The sequence below is a fragment of the Alligator mississippiensis genome, chromosome 1 (assembly GCF_030867095.1).
Source record: "Alligator mississippiensis isolate rAllMis1 chromosome 1, rAllMis1, whole genome shotgun sequence".
In the NCBI taxonomy this organism is placed as follows: Eukaryota; Metazoa; Chordata; order Crocodylia; family Alligatoridae; genus Alligator; species Alligator mississippiensis.
Genome location: NC_081824.1, coordinates 253,788,310 through 253,802,096, shown reverse-complemented (window position 1 = coordinate 253,802,096; position 13,787 = coordinate 253,788,310). Strand labels below are relative to the sequence as shown.

The following is a 13,787-nucleotide window of genomic DNA, read 5'->3' as shown; positions in this document are numbered from 1 at the left end:
CACACTGGGAGCACCCCGCTGGGAAGCTGTGTGCTGGCTGGGGCTGCTGTCCTGGGTGGGAGTGCAAGGTGGGCTGCCCCAGGCAAGGCTCAGACCCATGCAGAGCACTGTGGGGGCAGCTGCAGGCTGGATCCAATCAATTGGTGGGTTCCCAACCACAGGCTAGATCCAATCAGTTGGCAGGCTGGATCCAGCCTGCAGGCCATATTTTGCCCACCCCTGGTCTAATGACACCCGACCAATTAGCTAGGCTAGGGAAAGACATTACACAAAATGGCTTAAGTGATCAAAAACTGGTTTAAGCCTGTAACAAAACAGATATTCAGTGCACATAGACCAGTTTCAAAGTGGCTGAAACTGGTTTGAGATAAACCTGGTTGAATGTAGTATCAGACTTAACTGATTTGGCTCAGATTGGGTTATCAATGTCTGTCACCGACCCCTTGCTGGTTTAAGCTAAATCAGACACCCTCAGCATGCTCTCTGGGCTGGGAGGAGCTCTATGCTCCAGCCCAGCCAGGCTGGCTCCAACCCTCTGCTCCCCAGCCCGAGCAGGGACAGGCAGGGGCAGGGTCTTGCCAGAGAGGAGTTTAATTCCTACCACCCTGTGCCACCAGCAGGGACCTGAACAGCGTCTGCCGGTTGCTCTCCGTTCCTTGTGCAGCACCATTGCCCCTGAGGCAGAAGGGGGCAGGGAGGAGAGTTAGTTTGCCCTGTACCCCCAATGGTAGCCGGGTCTGTCGACTATCACCACAACACTCACTCCCTGCCCAGAATAGGCCTCTGGCTGTCCCCTCGCTGGAGGCCGGAGCAATAACCCCCGACTGTGCCCCCCCACCCCAGGGGCCCTGCCTGGCCATGCCCCCACAGCGTTCCTGCGCTCCACAGCAGCTCTGCTGGCCCCACTGGGAAGGGGCTTGCACTCTGTGGAGCGATGATGGGCTGCTGCCCATCACCTCACTGCTTGCTGCTCTAGTTGCTGGGCAGGGTGGGGCCTGGCCTCCACTGCTCATTCCGTGCTGGGGCAAGTCCCCTCCCAGCAAGAGAGGGCTTATTCCACCACTGGCCCCAAGCACTTGCAGTCCTGGAGGGGTTAACTTGCAGCCCCATGGCTCTCAGCCGGTGGCTGCTCCCCCACCACTACTCCCCCCTGAGCTTCACCTGTGGCCAAGCTGGACAAACCCTGCTGTGGTGTCAGCAGCTATATTAACCCCCTCCTGCTGCGAGGGGTTCTTCCCTGGCAAGGTGCCTCCTGCCCCCCCAGCAGCAGTGGGGGCAGTGGTGGCAGCAGCATGGAGTTGTGCCCCCTGCTGCTCCCAGGTGGGCAGAGGGCATGCGGCCAGCACAGGGTTCCTGAAGGAAATGCAGCAGGGCAGGGAGCCCCAAGCCTGCAGCGGGCAACCTGCATCTCCCCTCCTGCCACCCTCTCCCACTCCACTCTTGTCCAACCATACTGTCAGGGGCGGGGGTAAGGGGCGCCAGGCACGTGTCCCACCTTCCCCTTTTGAAAAGGTGATCACCCTAGTAAGTGGGCCATAATTCCATTTGTGCAGCTAAGCCCCATAAATGGTACTTGCCTTTCTAAAGTTGGACTTGAACTTGGGCTCACATGTTTTTATCCTTTAATTGTTTTTGCTGGGCATAAGCATGGAGGAGGCCAATGCGTTAGGGGAGATTTGGATATTAATCATACTTCCTTGATGCTTGCCAGATAGCAGATGTTAAGTTCATCACTATTTAAAATTAGAAAATTAGAAACAAAACATATGAAATTATTTGTAATTCATTAATGTGACACCCATGTAGGAAAGGGGCAGGATAAGAAAAGCTTTTGACAACCTTTAGTGCAGTAAACTTAAATACAAAAAATGAAGTCAGAAAACTATGACAACATAGTAGCGCTTTCAAAAACAACAAAAGAACTGTTGTTCTGAAGCATCTGTTTATTCAAAAAATGGACTTTGTTACTGGGAATGATAGCATATCAGTGGACCAGGACACCTGCTGCCAGTATACAGACAGCAAACATGTATTCCCTTAATGGCATAGTAGATTATGCCAGTTACTTAAAATACAAAACTGATGTATTCCTGCACCTTGCATTTAGTCTAGAAGACATTAACAGCAACACATTTTATTATACATTAATGAGAAGATTAAACATGCATATACACAAAAGCTTTTAGTTTATGCTGAGCCTCCCGTGCTCCAAAGAGTTCAAATTACAAAGCATGTAGCTAATTATTATTAGGGAAAGAAGGTTACAGAACAATATGGAAGCTATTAAGGTCTTGTCCAAGCTCATATACACTGGATCACATTATATTGAAATGGATAACAGGTTAATCCCCATTTGTCTTATATGAGGATAACAAGGAACAATTTGGAACACGCCTATCCAACTGGTGGCCTGCTGGCTTCGTATGGCTCCCAAGGGATTGAACTACAGCCCCTGGGCTCCTGGTCTGGACCCTGCTCCCCCTTTTGCTCTTTCTCCTGCCACTAGAGTACCTAGGCTCACCTCCCTCCTCCAGCTCCCACTGCCTGCCCCAACCCCTGGGGGCCCATGAAGTGCGACAGGGTGGTTAGGGACTGCACTGCCCAATGCGGGCCCACACAATGCAGTCCCCCAACCTTTCAGTACAGTGACACAGAACCCACAGAAAATGCGTGTTGCAAAAATGAAACTGAAAGTGTAATTCAGTTGGAGGTACTCCACCATTACTAATGCCAATTTATGCAGAGGAAAGGAACCGGTTGGACTCTCAGAACCCAGGCTATGTTTGAGACGCTGGCTGTTAGAAAACTCTCTCTACTTGTATATTGAGCCAATTTAACTCTGCATCCCTTAGAGACAGTAATAAACATAAAGCCCACACTGCCATTTGAAAGAATTGCTTTTCAGACAACTGCTACACTTTAAAATTGTACTAACTTCTCAGTTTGGATCATTATTTGCTGCTACTATATGCCGTAATGAATTCAGAGCTATGTCAAAATCACAAGGGCAAGATGCACAGAAGAGTTTAGGTGCCAGAAATAGGAGGTTGGCCACCCAAGTTCAAAACTGGTCTGAAAAATCCTGGCAATTTAGGTGGATGCTGTATAGATGTCCCCAGGTGCCTGCATTCCTGCTTTTTCCTATGTGTATAACCACCCAGCCTGAGCAGCTGGTGCCTATGTCCAGCTTAAACCCCACTGGGATTCAGATACTAGGTAAAGTACTGCTTCAGTTCCCTGGAGGGTCCAGTCCTCCTGCTGCACATCAACAGCACACCTATAGCACTGAGTTCAGCAAAAAGCATAGTAGTAGCTACAGCCACTTGGCACACAAGAAAGACAATAGCAGCAGCAGTGGTAGCTCCAGGCACTGGTTCCAGGATTTTACATTAGTCAGTTAGCAAATAAAAAATAAAAAAAATGCTTAGAGCAGGACCTGGAACCCAGGACCCCAGTCTAGTACTTTAGCAAGTACTAAATGACTGGATGGTACCCGCTGGTACTGCACAGTCCTGGCAACGCACGGGTCATTACTGAACCTACTGCACAGTAGCAGCGTCATCACGGTTAGTGCCTACTGATGCTATATCGCTGTAGCTCGTCTCTTCAGTGATGTAGCGTCTCATGTAGATGCGCTCAATGAATCTCAAAACACCCATAGCCTTAGCATTTCCCATTGATTAACTTGAGGCACTTCCCCACCCAGACTGACATGAGAATCTTAAATCTGTCCTGCTCATGCATCTAGCTTTCCACATACACAGTATAGGACTAGAGAGCTTTGGATTCTACTTACAAGGGGCAGGCACCTAAAAATTAGGTACTGGGTTCCTTCAGATCTGGCCCAGGGTGTTTATGATAATACTTTTCAGTTACTGCAAACTATAGCATCAATGGAGTACAGTACATTTTTCAGCATGAATAACTTATGAGACTAACTCTGCAAATCTTATTACTGTGGATTAGTAATTAGTTATGCAAGTATTTCCTTTGTCCACCATGGAACAGTTTTCATGAGGAAGGGCTCTTTCACACGACTAAGTGTTTTAGAACTCATACTGTGTAAATACTTAATGGCAAGATGAGTGAGCTGATTTGGATTAAAAAAATAAATAAACAAACATCAACCATTTTCTATAACGGAACATCTAAGGTCCTGAAATTGTATTAAACTTCCTGACTAGCAGGTCCATTTCAATTAATCCACAGCCAGAAATAATCAGAATGTTGCAGGGGAAACTTTTCTGACCTAGTACTATTAAAAAAAACAAAAAAACCCCAAAACAAACAAAAAAAAAACAGACCAGGAAGTACTGCAACAACACCAATGATAAAAATCAGGATAATTATATAGATTTCAAAAGTACGTTGTCATTTAGTGTTTGTATTATTATGATGAAAAAGTACTGTCTGTGACAGGATAAGAATTGTCCACATACTTTTTGTTACCCTGTTTTTCACATCTAGAAGCCACTTTTTGCATCTCATCTTTTAGATTTAGTGGCTTGGGGGACAGACTGACATTTCTATGTTTGTAGTGCCTAGCACAACAGGGCTTCCAAAGTGCATGCAACCACAGTATAAATATTAAGCAACAATAACAATACAGCTCATGAAAAACTATTCCCAAGCAAAGTCTTGGGAAATCTCAGTTTGCTTCTTCAAAATGTAATATACTAGGGAACACAAACATCATATGCAGGAATACTGCACAAGATTCTCATTTGGCTGCCCAAAGGTATGCACATAAATCCATACATTTAGGCATTCAAAAGTTACCTGAACTTCAGAAACTGAGTACATAATTTCTACCAAAACAAAACTGTTCCAGGCATTTTATAAATACACTATAACACAATTTTTGAAGCAAGCAGCTCACAGTCTAAGATGGGAAATAGGATTTTTTTTTTTTTATTTTTTTTTTTTTTTTATAGCTGTGGGCTGGAATGACCCACCCCAGGTCAGAGGCAGGTAGGCGAGTAAATTCCAGCACTGGGCTGTTGCTGCTACTTGTCTCTGCAACAGCATGGGGAGAGTGCTCACAGATGAAGCCAAGTACTGCCAAATGCTGCTGAAACGCCATGTCCCTGGGCCAGATACAGCCTGTAAACCATAGGGTGCCAGCCCCTGATCTAAGAAATAAAACACACTTCCTCTGTCTGCTATTTTACACTGAAGCACAGAAAGTAACTGACTTGTTCAAGCTAACATGGGGAGTCTGTGGCGGAGTTGGGAACTGAAACCAGTTCTTTTAAGTGCCAGACCTATTCCATAATTAAAAAGGCCATTCTTTCTTTCTACCTGCAACTCTTACTGATGTCAGTGTGAGCCAAGTTCTTAGCCTGTCAAAATATATATCCATCTTAATTTAGGTTTTTAAATATGGACATCTAACTTCTAAGTAATCATATCCAACCAGTGATTTAAACTATTAAATGCCTGGAAAGTAAAACTAATTACTAAAATAAGCCAAATTCTGAATCATCTGAGACCTATTCATCATAATTACATATTTCCTTGTATACAACATACCTGAATATAATACCCACCCTGGTTTTGAAAGGTAAAACAAAGAGAAAAAGATTTTTCCAAACTTAAGTTCTATCCCTGCTCTATACAGCCATAATATTCAGCTGACTCATCCTCCCTTTCCTGCTTAACTAAAGCTGAAACCCTAGCTGCTGCTGAGGACGGGTCTCTGTGGGACCTGTGATTCTGAAAAGAGCTGAAGAATTTCCACGGCTATGAAATATGAGAAGAAAGGCCAGGAGCAGCTAGTAGACAGCAGAATTGCCCTAAGAAAGTTTGGTTTGATTAGTGAAACAAAGACCATTATAAAGAAAAGTTGATCATTAACACCCATGGAGTGAAGAACAATGGGCCAGTAAGTCAACTGATTCCCTCAGCTGCCTAAATAGTAATTTTACAACTGCTGTACTATGGAGCAGGAACCAAAGCAGGGCATTTCTACCCCAAATCGAAAATCAGCTTCCCCACTCAAGACATGCATGCCAATTTTGAGGGATGGGGGGAGCAAGAGTATATACTATATACAAGAAAATGTGGTATCTTAAATTCTGACTCTGTACCATACTGGTAACACTCCAGTTTTCTCAGTAAATTATAATACATGCCAAATTGGCCAAGAAAAGAAATCTTGTTTCCACATCCTTACAGTGTAGAAACAAATACTTTCCTTCCTGTAAGAGCTACTGGATAGAGTGCCAATGGCCAGTGTTATACTGCAGAACAGACTAGAATAATGGGTGTGTGTAGATGAAACAAGGGCCCTAAGTTGAAGCGGTGGGTTTTTAAAAACACAACTTCAATTTAGGGCCAAGTAAACCCCCGTGTCATATACACCCATATACTTCTCTGCCTCTCCGGTGGCCGGGAGGGGAAGGTGAGCTGCAAGTGCACAGAGCAGTTCCTGGGCTGCAGGGCAGGGGGGCTAGCGCGTCCTTCTGTGGCAGCGGAGGGACTCCCCTGAAGTGGCACCCGCCCACAGGCATGCAGCTCGGGTGGTCCTGGGGGGCACCACAGCTGCGGAGGAAATCGCCAGGCCACCATGCAGCTCAGGCAGGCTCCAGGGGGGTGGGAAATAAAAAGATCAGGCTCGCTGCTTTTTTTTTTTGCTTGGGTAGAACCTGTCTTTCTGGGCTGCTGCCAGGCTGCCTGCATGGGCTTCTTGCACAGTCCCTGAGCCACACAGAGCCCAGTGCTTTGCTCCGCAGCTGTATGGCAGCAGACAAACTCAGAGGAGGAGTTTGCTGTGCACCAAGTCATTTAAGGCGTATTACGCCACTGAATTTGCTACAGCAGCTAAAATTAAGGCAAAATACCTGCCAACGCATGCAAACACCAACACCATTAAAGCAGTGCAAAAGCATTTAACCTGCTTTAAAGTGTTGTGCACACATGCCCCTCATTTCGGGTCACGGCCTATCATATAGCATTCTTTTCTGGCCTTAAAATCTACTAATCATACCAGTTTAAGCAGAAAACCATGGACAAACACATTTCTAGCAAAAAGCAGAAATGGGTTACTACACCCCAAATCCGGACCCTGAGTTGATACATGCTCTATATAAATTGGATTTTAAGAATCATAATGAAAGAAAAATCTTTAAGACAGACAGCTGCATCACTCAAACAAAACAAAACCATAATACAGATAATTCAGTCAAATTTAACTTGTACTCTTTTAAAACAACACCTTTCTGTTTTTTCAGGCTCCCTTACCGTTCTCGGTTAAATTTCAGAGAATGAAGAATAGCTGGCCGTTTCTGTCTTAAGTTCCACAAATGGAGTGTGTCATCTGCACTTGCACTGACCAAGGCACCCTGCAGCAATCAGAGACAGAATATGGTACAATATGTTATTCATATGCAGATTTTTCCCTTTCAATTATCTGCAAATAGGAAGCTGTACAGCATCTGTGAAATAACTGCATTCCTTCTGAAAAAGATATTCTGCAATAAGCAATACTTAACTTTGGCCGATCTTGCACTTATTTAAAATTGTTTAGATTTGAGGTGGCCTGGAAAATAAAATGGGGTATTCCACGACTGACATATGAAACTGAATATATTTCTGCCTGTTAAACCAGAAAGTGGGGGAAGAAGAAAGGATGGATTTGCTTGCAAAGCTGGGTTTGAGGAAAGCAACTGAAAGAAGAGTGTGCTTACCATACCAGCAAAAGGAAATAGGTACAGAAAATCCAAAATCAGAAATGAGAAAAAGAGAGGTGAAGGTAAGAAAGCAGGGAAATTCAGCCAGAGGAACTGAGAGCAAAGAGACAAAGAAGCAGCTGGAAGTGTGGACTCTCCCCATCCACAGAAAAACAGCATGCTATGGAGTCTGGCATATCCCTGTAGCCCTCATTGGCAGGAGATGTGCAGACTGGAGAAGCCAGCTCTTCCCCATGTTCACAGTCTTGGTTGGCTGGAGAGCTGGCAGGAATTCTACCTCTTGTTTCTATTGCTAGGCTCTGTTCTGTTTGGAGTGGTAGTGTTCCCATTTCAGGACGGACAACAATCCACCTTTTGTTTTAAAAAACAAGAAGAAGAAGAAATGCCTTAGGCTAGGGAAAAGCTGGCTGTAAGGAAAAAGGAAAAGGGAGAGAGTAGAATCAAAGATTATGGGCCTGGGAAATAGGAAGGAAAATTAAGTTTCCAAATGCAGTGGAGAATGGAAGCAATGGAGGATTAGAAGAAAAGGCAAGGGAGTGAGAGATGTTTGAATATCCAAGAAGTCATGCCAGAAAAGCAGTTAGAGACATGGGACTGGATAGAAGATGAGAGATTAATTAATAAACTTAGATGTGGTAGCCAAACCCATGAAAACAGATAAACATTTAGAAATAGTACAAAAACAAGAGATAAAACTACAAAGAGAGCACCTTAAGGGAAACACTGAAGACAGGCACTGGAGGAAAGAAAAGGAGCTTTTAAAAGCAATCTGGAGGGAATAGAAGGTAGGTGATGACCTGGGAAATGGAGAATTAAAAACAAAGAGCAGAAAGAAAATGGGGGTGGGGGAGGTGGAAATCACATTTGTAAGGTGACATACTTCTTTATATGTATTTACACATATAAAGCAAAAGTAATTGTCCCAACTTCAGCATAAGTAGGAAAGTCTGAGCATAACTTTCTTTCACCTGCCTAAGAATCTGACGCCTTCAATTCTCATGTATAATCTCACTTTTAAATAGCTACATTAACCTATTGTCCCTAAAGATCAATCTGTTAATAAGCTGTGATACCTATACATTAAGTTTGCTTGATGCTTTCTATTACAAGATCCTGTATATTTTGCCAAATGTTAGCTGTTGAGTGTTTGTCTTGGGCTGAGTTTGTTAGTAGCATTTATTGTAAAGCAATTCAGCCTTCACTCCGCAAAAGGTTTAGAAAACATATATGGGTCTGCCTGTATTAGAAAACTCATGCAACCATTTTCTTTTTCTACCACTCATGGGTGACTGGTGCCACCTTAGTCAGGTGGGGAATGTGCCCCCCCCAGCAACCAGTCAGTGAACAGGGGGTGGGCCCCCTGGGAGGGTCCCCCCTGCTGCTGATCATGAAATGGCTGCAACCGCTTCTGGGAGCACCATGGCACTCCCACTCCCTGGCTGGTGCTCGCAGGGGGGCACTGGCACTCCCACCTGCCCCCCCCCACCTGTTGCCTGAGTGGTGAGTACAGCTAGTCACGGGGTGCACCAGTGCTCTCAGGGGGTGCACATGCACCCCTGTGCATCCCCTAGGCATCACCACTGCTAGTACCTCCATGTTTTGCAGACTGGACTTAAAAGCAAACTTCTTGCCAAATTTCATGTCATGGATGTGTCTTTTGCCTTCCCCAGGAAAATCTGCCTACATTTGGCCAAATTCAGAGCCTTTGGAAACAGCCTGCACATGTTCAATGGAGACCTATTAAAGTTCAGCATTTTCAGAAGAATCCATCTGCAGTAAGCAGAACTATGCATGTCCCATCCATACCAGCTGACTAAGTATGTACTGCCCTGGGACTGCAGAGTAATACTATGACCATTACTGCTCCTGTCCGCTGCAACACCAACTGGGAGAAGGGAGAAGGTCTCTCTTGTGCTACAAATGCTCCCCAGAACCATGGGGGAAAATAGGAAGCTGTTGGACTTCAATGAAAATGTATTAGGAATCAGTGGGGTGGAGAAGAGATGCAGCAAAAGGCCAGAGGTAAGAGCAGATGAGAAGGAAAGGATAGAGGGACTACAAGTCCAAAATTACTTCTATGGCAAGTTTTATTACGGCATGTATACCAAAGCACTTTCCTTAATAAAAGCAGAAATCAGGGCAGATTATCTTGGAGTGTTCTCCAATGATAAATTTCTGCCAAGCAGAACTTTTTCTGTTAGTGCCATTTTTATTAGTTCACCTGTCAACAGTAATTTCTATTTGATAGATGTCTATGCAGTAAGGCAGTAAATCTAAATACACACACATATATACACATATGTATATACACACTGCTTGCCTTCTGTTCAGTGCCATATGACTGTATAAAGAGCCTATTTCTGGCATATTTTACTCACATTGAGGAATAACTCCATGGTGAGTCTCATAAGATTAAACAGAAGGCAGGGCAGGGTGGTACCTTTTGAGACTGTTCCAGATAGGCGTAAGTTTTCATAAGTGACATCCTACTTCGCCAGATGCTATGCATGCGTACACCTCTAAACCAATTAATTTCTAAGGTGACACCCTGCCCTGCCTTCTGTCTGACTTCAGACTAACAACACTATTAAACACCCCTCTCTATTCATAAGGTTAAACATAGCTCTGTCCACAGCCTTACTTTTCATTGCAAATAAAGGCAACTGAATCAAACCTATAGCTTTATGTTAGCCAATTTATTTGGTCTAGTCTGAGAGGTTCACTGGAAAGTTACACACTGTCCACTGCATTACTTAACTGAATTTTGAGCGGGGAAAAAGACAACAACACTAAACAATGTAAATATATCCTTACCTCGTTGATTAAGAACTGGAGCTGCAGTACTGCGGCACCACTCTCATGTTGGCAGTAGCAATCAACACCAGGTCTACCAAGACTGTTGCAGTCAAAGTCAAGGATTCTGACATTTCCCTTATCACAAGAAGTAAACTGCAAGAGGACATGACCTATCTATCTAGCAATTAACCTTAGCTTTAAACAAATGTTCCTGCTTTCTGTAAATCAAAGCAGTCTAGGCTAGCCTTCAGCTGTTCTAATTAAAGTATCAGCACTACCTGTCTGAAACATTTGCTATGAGTGATTGGTTCTTGACTGTTTTTCCTCCCTGTGAATAAAAGTACAGAAATTAGTATGAAGATTCAGCTAGGACATCTTAAATTCCAATTGGTTGCATTTCATTTTCCATAGTATTTATCTCTACTACATCTATGTACATGACTGTTTTTTTAATGTATCTAAGTCACACAAAACTAATGATATACAAGAGGGTTCACTAACGTGTCTTATACGATTAGCAGTGTTCTTCCCTGAAAAAGTGCACATTGGAGTATTTTTTTCTGCTTCGTAACATTCTACTTGTGATTGCTGCTCTTCTTTGAATGAAGATGTATGCATAGAAGTACTCTCCTTTGCCTTTGCATTCTATTTTATGCAAACTAACTCAGGCAGGTAACGGTCCTGGTAAGAAAATTTAAGAAGAAAACTTCTGAGCCAAATTTTACCGAAGAGGAGAAACAAATCAAAAGAACACTCAAGATGAAACTTATTTTGATTACCAATAGCTGGGTCTTATGAAATAGGTAGTTTCTGTTCATGGCATGCATATTAAACCCAAAATTTTCAAATGTGGTTCTATTTTAGATAGATAAAAAGTGCCCAGATTTTGATATGCTGAGTACATGCAAAAACCACTGATTTCAGTGGGCTTCTCACAATAGCAAGCAACATGTTCAGAAGCTGGATTCTGAGAAATAGTGCCCCAAATCATGTGCAATATGGTAGCATGTTTACATATTTGAATTCCTATATAAAAGTGCCACTTCTCCACCCCACTTAATTATAAGTGACAGAGGTCCAATAAAACTTACTTCCCCTTTCCCATATACCTACACTTAAACACTTGATTTTTTTTTAATCCAAAAAAAAAAAAAAAGAGGAAAAAAATCCTCCCCAAACAGGAAATAAAACCAAAAAGAAAAAAGAACACCGACTTGCTAGCAGCACCCAGACCCTTGTCACCACCAATATTAGCTCTATAACTTTCCTTTCCCCAGAATCTTAATGAGGAAAAACCAGGAAGTCATCTGCACCAGCTACTAGGGGTGTGCAAAACGGTCCATATTTGATTCGGATTTGGCCCGAATTGGGGACAGTGATTTGATTAATTGATTCGGATCACCGTCCCCGATTTGATTTGGCCGAATCCAAATCTGAAGATTCAATGCCAATTCAGAGAATCAGCGATTCAGCCATAGACAGTTTTAAATGTTTTTTCTACATACCTCAACTTATCAGGTGCAGCTCATGAACGCTGCGATGCTGGGGCAGATGGAGCATCCCACAGGAGCATGGGGGGGCCCCCCGCATGCTTAGCAGTGAACCCAGAAGTGGACCAGAAGTACTTCTGGCCCACTGGAGGAGCACATGAGGGGGGCCTCCCATGCCCCCCTTAGCTCAGTGATCAGCCACTGGGGGACCCCGAGTGACCCCTCAGACCCAGGAGGCAGCAGTTGCTAAGCTGGGAGGGGCACAGGGCCCCCATGCGTGCTCCCTGGTGGACCCAGAAGTGGACTGGAAGTGCTTCTGGTCCATTTCCAGGTCTGCTGCCAAGCATGCTGGGGAGCCCCCTGCGCTCCTGTGGGACACACTGTCCACCCCACCATCACAGCATTGACAAGCTGCCTGATACCTTGAGGTATGTAGAAAAAACATTTAAAGCTGTGTCTGTGTCCAAATCACTGAATCTTTCCAAATTAATTTGGGGTTTGATTTGATTTGGAGAGATTAAAGGGTCTCCCGATTCATTTTGGAGATTCAACCACCGAATCGGGCCAAATCTCTGCCAAATTGAATCAGGGACTGAAGCTTCGCACAGCCCTACCAGCCACCATATGACCAATAGTAAAACAGTATGAGTGGTTTGGGGGTGTGCAAGCAGGAGTTGTGATAATTTCTGTCAGCAGTGTTACTGAAATAAATGTAGAAACTACTATCCCTACTAGTATGTTTGGGCAGGAAAGTTTCTTCAGGACTTGCACACTGAAATCCAAGGAAACATTTCTCTGATTTTCATGGGCTTTGGATTAGACCCTTATCATGCACAAAAGCAATTTGGTACAGAGCATTTTGCAGTACTATCAATATAAAAGCTGAAACTACTACGAAAAGCAAACCAAAAGCAGACTTTTCAATATGTATTGTAAATGACAAAGGAACTTTATATACAGAGTTAATAATTCTCATTTATTATTTTAGTGTTCATAATGTGCTCATTACTGTAGGGGGAATAACATATTATAAAAGATTAAGAGTTCATGCTTACCCTTGGGCTTACAGATGAATGGCAGACACAAAGACAGGATAGAGGGAAACAAGGAGAAAAAAAAATAACAATTTTTTAAAATATATTATGAAGTCAATTTTTAAATACGGAAGTGAGCATTTAAAATGTTATCCAAAAAAAGTGGTACTTTTGCATAATAGGATTGGGAGGCTATTCTTGGATTCAAAGACAACACATCAAAGCACAGGGACGGAGATGGTAGAAGGAAATTAGGGACTTAACATTAGTATTAATGACAAAATAGAAGAGTTGTGGCAGATATGAAAAGAAACAACGTCCAAGATTTATGCTGGTGTTCTTATGATCTTTTCTCAAAACAATACAAAAGCTTTTAATTTCCTGCAACAATAAAGGGGAACCATTAGAAGATTTTGGTGACTGGGAACATATGCTCGGTGAGAGGTTCCTGGGAAGAGTCAAAATAAACACTGTTTGGACAGTATTTACAATTTGGACTAAGTGGGAGATACGAGTCTTTGTTTTAACTTAAACCTTCCATTTCAATATAAATAAATGGCTCTAGCTAAGAAATTCCAATTAAATACAAATTATTTGAATACTCTTCTTATTAAGAAGCTATCATCCCCATTCACCATCATTGAGCTAAATCAGTTTTCTGGGAGAGATCCCAGTGAAACAGATGACTCTGAGTGCATCCCAAACAAACAAAATATTCTATGGTATTTTATATTTATATGCAATGTTCACTCTGAAGTATTCAACAAATTACATAC

General features: G+C 43.2%; 1 protein-coding gene across 4 annotated transcripts in view; it reads right to left on the bottom strand.

The window, feature by feature from the left end:
• STXBP5L (syntaxin binding protein 5L) overlaps positions 1 to 13,787 on the bottom strand; it is a 390,570-nt gene that overhangs the window by 245,704 nt on the left and 131,079 nt on the right. For all 4 annotated transcript variants that reach the window (XM_059720506.1, XM_006263508.4, XM_059720507.1 and 1 more), the window contains exons 3-4: positions 10,506 to 10,587; positions 7,243 to 7,343 (exon numbers count right to left, since the gene is read on the bottom strand). In XM_059720506.1, coding sequence (XP_059576489.1) covers positions 7,243 to 7,343; positions 10,506 to 10,587 — 183 coding nt within the window. The remainder of the gene's footprint in view (positions 1 to 7,242; positions 7,344 to 10,505; positions 10,588 to 13,787) is intronic.